The sequence below is a fragment of the Gastrolobium bilobum genome, unplaced genomic scaffold (genome assembly GCF_033153095.1).
Source record: "Gastrolobium bilobum isolate Gb01-03AN ecotype WA unplaced genomic scaffold, APGP_CSIRO_Gbil_v1 utg10138, whole genome shotgun sequence".
Lineage (NCBI taxonomy): Eukaryota > Viridiplantae > Streptophyta > Magnoliopsida > Fabales > Fabaceae > Gastrolobium > Gastrolobium bilobum.
Genome location: NW_026898403.1, coordinates 82,809 through 94,716, shown reverse-complemented (window position 1 = coordinate 94,716; position 11,908 = coordinate 82,809). Strand labels below are relative to the sequence as shown.

Here is an 11,908-nt window from a genome sequence, read left to right as displayed (position 1 = left end):
ATTATAAAAGGGTAAGTGATTCAAACATAGGAAGTTTTTTAACTTTTCATATATTATTATAAAATATAGAGATATGTTATTCTGCCTACTTTTAATTTGTCTACCCTTCTCAACATCGTTAGATTATAATATCATCCAATGTTGGAGATTTGCAGGATAAAATAAATTCTTTTATCCCTTTCTTTCTCCTCACTACCTCCCACCCCCTTGAACGACCATCATCTTCGTCAAGCCTACCATCAATTTTGAAATTTTATAAAGGGCAGAGTCAAAAATTCAAAATTAAAAGGCGTTTCTCTTTCGCCAACGATTATTTTTTCCCTTGACCCATTGTAATTGATACTATTCCAAATTTTGTTCGAGTTTGCTAATTAATCATATATGTCAAATTCACGTTATTATTAATTATGGATCTTTGGTTAATTTGTTGATTTCATCCTCATGCGATCTTATCAAGTCAATTGCGTTGATACTCAGTTAGTTGCGCGCCATTGAAGAGAAAGAGAGTTAGGGATTTGGTATTCAAATAACTGTCATACTATTGGCATCAACCACGTTCAACAGAATTATTTTATCAGAGTCATAAAAAAGATATGTGAACAAGAAACCAATTCAGACTTATAAGGTATTTGGATTGTATGTGCTTCTGTGTCTCTATCTTCATCAATAGAGAGAAAGGGTAGGCGGAAGTGAGGAGAAAAAATTGTGTAAAAGGGTTTATTTTATCTTGCAAATCTTTACCGTTGGATGAGATTATAATCTAACGATGTTGAGAGAGATAGGCAAAGGTAGGCAAATTAAGAGTGGAGAGAATAACATATCCCTAAAAGATATTGAGTATTATTACATACTCATTATTTTATTTTTCTTTAGTGAAGTTTCAAAATGAATAAAAAGTTTTTGAAGTGACTAGTAAATTGTAAATGCAAGTGTGAAATTATAAGGTGTTTAATGGTAGCTACAAATTAGAAGTACAAAATAAAATATGTTTATAACTTAATATTATCTATTTTTAAATAATTAGTGTTATGGACTAGATCCATATCTTAATCGCATATCTATTAGAGAATTATGGTATATTTTATTCATATCTCAACAATAAATATGATAAAGATAAAAGGATAAGACCCTTATCCCTAGCAACTAGAGGCACAGCCACATCAACTGTGAGATCTAAACAGCCTAAGCCTAAGAGATAATCCCTATATATAAGAGGCTAAAGATCCAGGTACACACTTTTGATCAATTTATTATTACTGCCAACACCGTGCACACACCCACGTCTTGGCTACACGTTCGTTGATAGTGCTTAGTGATTGGAGTATTGGCTATAAGCTAATCGGATATCTATTTCTTAGATATCTCTAAGCGTATACCCTTAAGGTATCTTTATACAATTTAATAAGACCGAACAATTAGTAATAACAGTTTAATAAAAATTATGATTGGGAGTTTGTTTTCTTTAATTAGATATCTCTAATTTGTGCCTTGGATAATAAATCCGATACTGTCGAATCGAACTAGTGGGATAATTGATGAATTGATAGATATATCCAAAAAATAATTAAATAATAGTATAAAAGAAAAAAACTAAATAATAAATTTTATGTGGATAATTTACTAAAGAACTATTTATTATTTTCATAATTATTGATTCACAACTGAAATTAATAATGAACAAATTGTTCTTTAAAAAAACGTATCTAAAATTGAGTACTTTAAAAAGTAATATTTTAAAATTCAAATCAGTTTGATCAGCTTAAAGCGTTGAACTAGAAATTAGTTTTTTTAATTTTAATATTATTCAATTTAACTATGTATTAATTTTATTTTAGTTGATGGAACTAATTAAACTATAATTTAAATTTTTCGTCAGTTTAATTTATATTCTATTAATTAAAAGACAAAAAACCATGGGCGACGCGAGAAAATATCTAAACGAGTAGTAAAAATATCCCGTTGGCATAGGATAAGGTATAAGAATGGGTCGTACGTCCGCACATCGACTCTCACAAACCGCCACCCTCGTTAACCATTATTTCGAATTTGCGTTACACGCCAAACTCATTCTCTCCCCACCAAATGGGGTGACCCACAGCCAATAATATACCATTCAACTCAACCATAAAGGATTACCCAAAGAGAGAGAAAAAAAAAAAAAGTGCACTCTAGCATGGTCCCACTTTACCAAAAAGAGCAAGCACCAATCAAGAACCAAACCAATTTTTTTTTTTTTGGAATGATAATCTTTTAATTTATTACATTTGAAAAAAAAAACATTTATATCAACTTTTTTAACCCTAAGCTTAAAACTTCCTAAGTTAACTATATATTTTTAATGGAAAAAAGAAGAATAATGTTGTAGGACAATTGTTAGGTTATGTTATAGCGATAGGGATTGTGGGACCCACAATTATTTTCAAAAAACAAAAAGTAAAACAAGTGTGGGTCCCACAATTCCTATTTCTATAACATAACCTAACAACATTATACTTCCATTTTTTCATTTTTAATTTACCAAAAAAGTTATATATTTGTTTTTCTAATTATTGCTATATTCACCATATGCAATTAGATTAAATTGGATATAAATTCATTATACAGGATGTAAATTGATCCTTTCCATAATTATACATATCTTTCATAATATCTTTTGTTAATTACACGGATTCATGATGATAATAATAAAAATCTACAATACTATCATCCTTATCCAAGGAGACACTCCCACAGAATTTCACAGTATAAAATAGTATATCTTGCGTCCTCATTCCATATAACCTTATCCTAAGCATTCTCTCTTTCTAATTTCTTTTTTTATTTCAATAGAACAGAGGTTGTGATCATTAACACCCCTAACAATGAAGACATCGTTTCTTCGTCCTTCCTCTGCTCCGCTGCTTCAGAATTTTCATCACCGAGCCTCTTCAATAACACATGCTTTCACTATTTGTTGTTCATCGAGGAACCACCCTTATATCCCCAAGCTTGAACCTTTTAGCCGAACCAAGTTTGAAAGGCTCGTCAAAGACCCTCCTTTGATCGAAAAATCTGAGAAAGAGCTCGCAGGTGCTTTACGTCTTCTTCTTTTCTCTTTGAATCTCTCGTTACCAAATTTTCCAACTTTATAACGATTCCAAAGATCCCTTTATGTATTTTTATTTTGTTTTATCAATTTATGATTTTCCCCCCTCCTTCGCTAATGATATGAGTTTTTGCAAGCAAAAATTTTCTTGCTGGAAAAGATGTAAGTCTGATTATAATTTTTATCATGTTATGTTGTGTTGGTTATATTCATATTTTGTTTTAAACTTTACAGATTATTGTTCAACGCTTGAAGGTGACCAATCCTATAGTTGCTGGCAGGCTTATTTTGAGCTGAAAGATCTTGAAGTATGTTTTTCTTTCTTCAGCTTGTGGTGTTATTTTTTATTTTTTTCCTTGTTTGTTCTGTGGTAATTCAGATCTAGTTTATAGAAAGAAATTGCTTTTTTTTTTTTTTTTTTGTTAACCTTTTTTCTGTGTTTTGTTTATAGACTAAAATAAAGCTTTTCTGGACAAATTTATTTCTCAAATCTGTGAAGTAATAAGAGGAAGAAAATTGAAGTTGAAGAAACTTCTTTCTCTGCCTTTATGAAATATTATATGGGAAGAAACTTAAAAAAAAATATTAAGCTAATAATGTCTCAGCCCCAATTTTTTTTTTTAAAGAACCAATTCAACCCAAAAGCTTAAGCTGTTGGGTGAGGCTGGTTTTATATATTTAAACATGCCCCCTCACACGAGAGCTTATTGGCTTGAAGGATGGACGATGCACATGCTCACTTACATGTGCGAAGAAAGAGATTCCACTAAAGAAAGTGAGGGGCGGCGAGGATCGAACCCGAGACACGAGGCTCTGATACCATGTAAAGAACCAATTCAACTCAAAAGCTTTAAGCTGTTGGGTCAAGCTACATTAATGATTTTATATATTTCAAGAAAAATAATGGAAAGATGTTTCAATAGGAGTGAAAACATATTATATTAGTTAGCTGATAGTCTTTTTTATTGCAATTCTTCTCGCATGATATGTTTTGCATCCTCCTATGTTATAAGCCATGTTCTGTTATGTTGTCTTTTGAAATCGTGTTTTGAAAAAACACAAAAGGATATTTGTTGGTGCCTTAACAAATCAGTTCTTCACGTAATCTTTTACAGAAAGAGTCACCAAAAGCAGACGTAGAGAGGTTGATTCTTGAGACTGGTGGTGTAAAATCCTTGATAGGATGTTTGCACGGGATTGCACTTATGCATAAATTAAAGAAGGGCGATTTGAATTTGGCCAAGGATGTAAAATCAGATGAAGGTAAGAGACTTTGTCCTATACCAGATGGATTGCCAAGATCTGCTGATGAAATGATGGAAGAAGAGCAAGCTAGAATGCCTGATTCGCCATATACTAGGCTTCTTAGAAGCAAAGGCAGGTTCCCTGCATGGTATTCTCCTGCACCTGATCATGAAACAGATTGATAATTAATCCCACCTTATCTTTAAGCAAATAGTAAATAGAATGTCTCTATTTAGTGGCCTAGCTATTCCCTGTGTGAATGACCATGTGAATAGAATTAGTGTGAAATTTGTGGGGTTTTTTTTTTTGTTTCTGGATCTGATCCATGACTTAGTCAAGTTTTTTTTTTTAATCTATAAATATGTTTGTTTTTTGTTTAAATATGTTTTATCTTTATTATTAATTTTTTTAATTTGGATCCTTGATGCATAACTTATTAATATTTTTCAGAATGAATTCTAAAAGTTCACATAATAGAATTATATGGAAACTTGTACTTCTCTTCATTGACATTAAGGGATGTTTGGTAGAGGAGAAATTTTTTACCCAAGAATCTCGATTTTCAGAAATATGACGAAAACATTCAATTTAAGATAATATTCGAAAATTAAAAATTTAGAAAAAATTAATTTTTCGGAAATCCTACAAAAAGTTTTGCACCAAACGTCCCCTGAAGTCTCGCCTTCCTAAAAAAGTTATTTTATGCTTTGCTTATTTTTAGAGTGTTTTTTTTTTTACAAAAATTATAGCTATTTAGATTTTTAAAAAATATATAATTTTTGAAAAAAAAAACATTTGACATTTGACTTCTTTTGTTTTTAAAACAGATCTCTAAATAGATTTTTTTTAGAAGTGTTTTATTTATTTATAAAAAAGTAATTTTTTGAGAAAAAAATATATTCAAACGGGCTCTAAATAGATAGTATTCAATTAAAATTTATGGAGAGGAATAAAGACATAGTTTTGGTCATGTTAAATTTTAATATTTTTTAATATAATAAAGAAAAAAATATCATGCATGTGAAATACAACTTTTATCTATGAATTATCGATAATCATGCATGACTTTGTGTTCTTTATTAAAAGAAAAGAAAAGGAATATGATTTCAAAAAATTAAACATATTAATAAATCATGATCCGTGCCTATAACTTTAATAAGATAAAATATCTTATTAAATTATAGGTTAGGCTCTTGATTTTTTGAAACTTGCATCAAATTTAGAATTATATTTGAAGTTATATTAGATTTTAGAATTATAAAATGTAGTTGCATAATAAAGCCTAAAATTGTGTTTATAAAATAATAGATAAGAGTGTTTTGACTTTTGACATTATCTAAGCAATTAATTATTTGGAATGGAAGTTGCATTCCACTATTGTTAAAACTTGTTCCCTATTTTTATATTTTGGTTTGACTCCGGAAACATGCTTTTATAATCTTTCTGTTTTTAGAGTAATTTCAAATATTCTTAAAGTATACTTTTAATATTTTATTAGGCAAATCGATCTTAAAATTTTTATATCTTCAGGTAAGGATATGTTATTTTATCTACCTCTTTTTCTGTCTATTTTTGTGTTACTTTAAAATATTATTTGATCAGAATCTCAAATAACTTTTATCTTTCTCTCCCCTCTTGAGATTTTGATTAGTTTCAAAATTTGGTCAAATATTTTCAATTAAAATATATAAAAATTTAAAATAATTATATTATTTGAGTTTAACTCATCATATTTAAATAATTATTAAATTTAAAGGTGTGCATGATGACCTTCTCAGAATTAGTTTTTTTTTTTCAATTTTTGTTCTCGATAATAAAAATAATGTTTGACAAAATTGGATTATTTTTGTTTCTGAGAATGAATCAATTCAAATTTTATGTTTGGGAACATAAAAAGGAAATCAAAAAATTTATGCTTTTTTGTTATTGGACACAAAATGAGGAGATTTTTTAAAGTGATCCGGGATCATTTTTTTTGGGTGATCCTTTTTCTATTTTTGGAAAAATATGCTTCACCCTCACTTTTTTAAAAATTTCCTCGCACTCCCTTGTTCTTTTACTATTTTTGGAATGGGACATGTGTACTGGGATCACTAAAACAAATCTTCAAAACGAGAAACACTTATCTCTTTCAATCACTCTTCACCACTACCATCGTCATCACCATTTCTATATGACCAGTGCCACCATCACTACCATCGTCACCAACCACTACTACTATCGTCGCAGCCACTGTTGTCACTATCACCATCATCATCACCATCACCTCGACCACCACCATAGCCACCATTACACCATCATTGCTGCAGCCATTGTTATCACCACCACCACTACTATTATGCCACCGCCACTACTACCAACGTCATCACAACCACCATGCCATCACCATCGCTACTAGTACTATCACCATTGCTGCAATCATTGCCACCACACCATCACTATCACTACCACCATGCCACAACCACCACCATTATATCATATGAAAAGGAAAGTGATGATCCAATTTTTTTTTATATTTAATAGAAATGATTTTTTATTTGTTGTATTATCAAATACAATTTTCATTTTCGGAATAAAAATAGAATATGTTATTAAACATATTTTTTTTCTCAGAAATTATTATAAGGTACAATAATAGAAAAGAATTGTTTCTTTTCAGAAATAGTGTTAGGGAACATAATGATTGTCATGTACATTCTAATTTACCAAAATAATAATAACAATCAAGCTTAGAAAGAGTCAAATGTAAATTTTAAAAAATAGGCTTAATTTTTTAACAAGATGAGTAGGAATAATTATGGGTCAAATTTAGTTGGGTTATGGAGAATCAAAATTCAAACGGATTAAAATTGTAAAGTATGGTTGGGAAGAAAAAAAATTGAACACGAACGGAGCCAACTTAAGCAATTTTGGTTGGTTCGTATCGAGTCATTTGATTATTACTATGTTTTTTAAGTAGATAGCATCCGATTATAATATATTGAATTCTTTAAAGAAAAATTTTAAAAAATAATTGTTATGTATATAAAAAAAGAGAGTTACTAATCTCATGTTGCTTGAGATAATTCTCTCATGTGTGTGAGATAAATATATGAGGTTTACACTTTAAAACAAAAGAAAAAAGAAATAGAAAAAGCTAGCACAAAATTCGATGAGTGTATAAAATAAGATAGTTATCTCTAACGAAATGAGAAAAATATTTCCAAAAAATAAAAAGGATTGTAAAACATGCATTTTTATGTGTATGGTACTTTTTTTTTATGTCTTATAATTTTTGGTGTACAATGTAACCATTATACTTGTGCATTAAAGTATAACCATCGTACATTTGGGGCCTACATACATGCATGTTTTTTTTTTTTTTTTTTTTATGGAAAATGAATAAGAAAAATGAGTGATAATTTCACGTTTTCTCCAATTTTCCTTATTTTATTTGAGAATTTCATTTGAGAATGCAGACATATGAAGTACATGATTACCGTCGGCTCGTGTCATTGAACTAAGTCCACAGTGAGCGCAACCTTTATGTTTAGTTGCATTGAGTTTGGAATCCAGCAAACTGCCGGTGATAAGTCGAAGAAAGAGAGAATGACATAAACTCATCATGATTAGAGGTAGTAAAGTGGACGGCATGTTTCGTCTCATTCCGTCATTAACCAGTCAAAAAATTAGACAACCCACCTCGCTTTTAAAAGTGGGCTGAAAAATTCGGCTTATCCCATCCCGTTTGGCGGATTAGGCAGGTTAGCTCGTTAGCCCGAACCTATTTTATACTAACCCATCTTGTCCCGCCTATGTCCGCCAAAAAAATGAGCCTGTTCTGCTATGCCCCACTTTGATATGGATTGAAAAACTTAGACCAATCTGCCCCATTTAACGGGTGGGACTGATTAACCCATCGAACCAAGCCCATTTTGCTGACCCTAATCATAATAGAAAAATAAGCAAAGAAAGGAAGATTTGAAAATAGGGCTCGATCTATGGTCCCCATAACAATAGGGTGGAGTTTTGCCTTCGACTAACCACCCTCTGACGTTGCGCTTGATACCGTTATGATATTAACAAACCGGGAACTCAGGGGTGTTGCACTGGCTACACATAACTCAATTAGAAATCGTCATCTAATTTAAAATTGACCAATACATATGCATAGCTTCAAACCCGTTGATTAAGAGATCAACGCCAAAAAGGGATCTGGAACCAACCTCTCCGCCACAAGTACCTTTTTGCCATCATTTGCACCTGAAAGCCAATTATTCTCTTCTCTGCACCAACTGCTAGAGAGATCCTATGTGAGCGCTTGCCACTTGTACTCGACTTTCAATTTTTCTTCAAAATCCAAGGAATATATGACTATACTCCCATCCAAATGATAATTTATGCACCTTATTTTACCAAAAATAGGCACAGAACAACAACTCGTCCAAATGAGAAGTAATGCAATTACCTTTGGAGATTGCGAGAAAATCTCCACCATTTTGTCCATAACATTATATGCTTTCTCCATTGGTTTGAGATTCAGAACAGCCCCCGCAAGCTATCCTTCATCTTCCCTCGATAACTAAAGCTTTTTCATAATTTTCAGTATGTTGCCATCAAACCGTTCCACCTTGAATTATGAGCTCATACTTTTTGTCATTTGAACAAGAACAAGAAATACCAAAGCCAACTAATCTTTGATACAAGTTGTTGGGAAATAAATCTAGACCATATTAAAAACAATATCACAAGACTTATTCTTTCATTGCGGAAACATCACTTGGTTATTTCTTCCATTAAAATATAGCAGAAATCGACAATTTAAGAGTATAAATAAAATCACAAGCACACAATTTAATGTGGTTCACCCAAAATTGGACTACGTCAACTTGAGATATGAAATCCACTATAAGAAATTATAGAGTACACAGTACACAACACTCGGATTATCCCAAACCCAAGAACCCCATATACACCCTTTCACCATTTCTTATACAAGAGATTTTTCGATGAGGACATGGGAGGTGGCATGACCAAAGCAGACAACATGGAGGACATACAAGGCCTGGGAGGCTTAATGATAACAGGAAAAACTAAAAAGGATAAAAAAACTCTAAATCACTTAGTGGCAATTTTACTTGAGACAAGCCCAAGTCTAGAGGAAAAGAAGATAAAGTAATGCATTTATTCACATTGAAGACCTTGAGGAATAAGCCTTGTTGGACGTGCAAATTGGACTTGAGTTAAGATCTAAATTGATGAATAATTAAGAGCATGAAGGATGTATTCCACTTGGGCTAAATTCTGTAATTAGTTTTATTTTTGTTAAGATTAAATGATTATTGTAATAAGACTATTTGGGCTGTTTTATTCTGTGTGCACGCTACTTGGCCCAATTATTCCATTTAGTTTTGTATTTATTTGGACTGATACTCATTATCTCTAAGATTATGTCAAAATGTGTGCAAGCATACTATAGCTTTTAGAAGGAGAATTCAGATGACAAGTTAGCCATTGTGCGTGAGATTAGTTCTCTTAGGTTCTTCTGAGAATCTTTGAACTTATCAATGGTGCTTATCCTTTTGGCGTTCGTAGGCTCATCAATCCATAGATTGTGGCACCTTCAAATTCTGGTTTCTATGTTTAATTTTGTTCACAAAGTCCAACTGAATCAAACCCTAACCCGTAAATCCTCAATTTTTGACTCAAGTAATCTCAGATCACATCTCACAATATACATGACCTTTTTTGGTGATTCTTGAGCTTATCTTGCATTTCAGAAAGTGCTTTCACCTCGTTTTGGAATCACTCAATTCTTAGGTGTATAATATTTGTAACTCACATTTGTTAACATGACATGGTGTTTTGGGGCTAACAGCTACACATAGAAATCATATCAAAATCGGAGGCTAGATTTTGAGCATAAATTCTATTCCTAGTTGATCTAATCATCCACTTATCTTAAGGGGATCATTCCTAGTATACACCCTCTCACCATTTCTTATACACCTAGACTTTTCAACTCTATCTCTTTTATCTCACACTTTTTCTCAAGTACAATTTCTTGCTTCTCTTTTCTTATAGAATGTTTACGACCTCTAGTATTAATTAAGAGTGAGTTATAAAGAAACATTTCAATTTTTCAAGAAGAGCATCTCACTTTCACATGCTTGGAGATTCCAAATAATTAAATTGTAAATAGTGTCAATTAATCTCCACTAGCATCAATCAATGCAAGAGTTTAATGCCAATTTTACTTTTGATTCTAACACTAACACATATATGCCTAATATTTCTTGGCTTCTTTACGTAAATACTTAAAATTAAATATGAAAGCACGAGAAGCTTGACTTCCTTTGAAGTCTCAACTGTTGTGGTCCTCTAACACCAGAACTCTTTGCAATTGCTCTTTGATTTAATATTAAAAAAAATATTTTCCATAAATTTATTTCTAATAATTTCAAAACGATATTGTTTAAGGGTTTAGGGTAAAAATACAGGGTATTTTGAAAATTTTACTTTTCTCTTATATCATGAATTGTATCAAAATACCTTATTTTTTCTTAACCTCCAAAACAACATTCTTTTGAGGTTGCTGGAGATAATTTTTTCTCTTGTTGCACCAAAAACTTTAATCCCTAAAAAATATTGTCAAACTTGATTTTTTTTGGGTTAAATATCCCGAGCGTAGAAATAATGGAGAGACTCAAACTTAAAATTGAATAATTTGGGTCTATTAGAGCTTTGAACATCGTTTGATATTTAAAATGAGTTCTATTTCTCTCATTTTACTTAAGAGAAACAAAGTTTAAGCACATATAACATAGAGGGGGGTTCCGCCTCTATTTTTTGTTCTCCTCTTACCTGTGTCCCACTTATAATTTTATTTCTACACATGAAATAATTATTTTCCTACATTATAAGAAAATAATTTCCCTTTAAAAATATATGCTTCATTCTCCAATAAAGTTTGACCTTTAAATTTATGATTGTCTTACAAATTTAATTCCTAAGAGTTACTCTAATTTTAAATATTTTTAAGTATTATATAAAAACATTAATTAGGAAATGTGGTTGAATTATAATTTGTATTTAAATCTTATCAAAAGTATATGAAATTAAAGTCATATGCTTAAGAATGTATTTGCACCAAAAATATATAAAGTGTAAAGGGAGACTAAAAAAAATATTTAAAACAGATCAAATATATTAATGAAGAAATTAAAAAAAAATTTATTTGGACGTTAATTTAAATTTTAAAGTCTTAAAATTAGATAAATTTTAATTTAAACTAATGAAAAGAATAAATTGAAAGTTTGTTAAAGAATAATTCTCTTGATGTAACATCTCCCCCTCACAATGACACTGTTTCTCAGGTTGTGCCTTGTGGGCACCTGGAAGCGCAACCGTTGGAAACGGAAAGAAAGTTTCCGACTTTTCACGACCCTTTTGCAAGCTTCGGAACCCCATCTCGCTCACGTGATCTCTACGAACATCTCCATCACCCACCGTACGAAAGCTGGCAAAATCGAAGAAGCTCGCCACCTGTTTGATGAAATGCCGCTTCGAACAGTTTCCTCTTGGAACACCATGATTTCT

The 11,908-nt window shown here is 31.2% G+C and overlaps 1 protein-coding gene across 1 annotated transcript; it reads left to right on the top strand.

The window, feature by feature from the left end:
- Positions 1–2,797: 2,797 nt before the first annotated feature.
- Positions 2,798–4,639, top strand: LOC133315802 (CCG-binding protein 1). The gene is made up of 3 exons (XM_061517474.1): positions 2,798–3,069; positions 3,320–3,393; positions 4,201–4,639. The coding sequence occupies exons 1-3, from the start codon at positions 2,862–2,864 to the stop codon at positions 4,510–4,512; spliced, it is 594 nt and encodes a 197-aa protein (XP_061373458.1). The 5' UTR covers positions 2,798–2,861; the 3' UTR covers positions 4,513–4,639.
- The last annotated feature ends 7,269 nt before the right edge of the window (positions 4,640–11,908 follow it).

Excerpts from the sequence above, each read along its gene's own strand:
- LOC133315802 (XM_061517474.1), top strand. The coding sequence starts at position 2,862 with ATGAAGACATCGTTTCTTCGTCCTTCCTCTGCTCCGCTGCTTCAGAAT. Across the intron at positions 3,070-3,319 it reads ATCTGAGAAAGAGCTCGCAG|ATTATTGTTCAACGCTTGAA; the intron begins GTGCTTTACGTC and ends TAAACTTTACAG. Across the intron at positions 3,394-4,200 it reads TTGAGCTGAAAGATCTTGAA|AAAGAGTCACCAAAAGCAGA; the intron begins GTATGTTTTTCT and ends AATCTTTTACAG.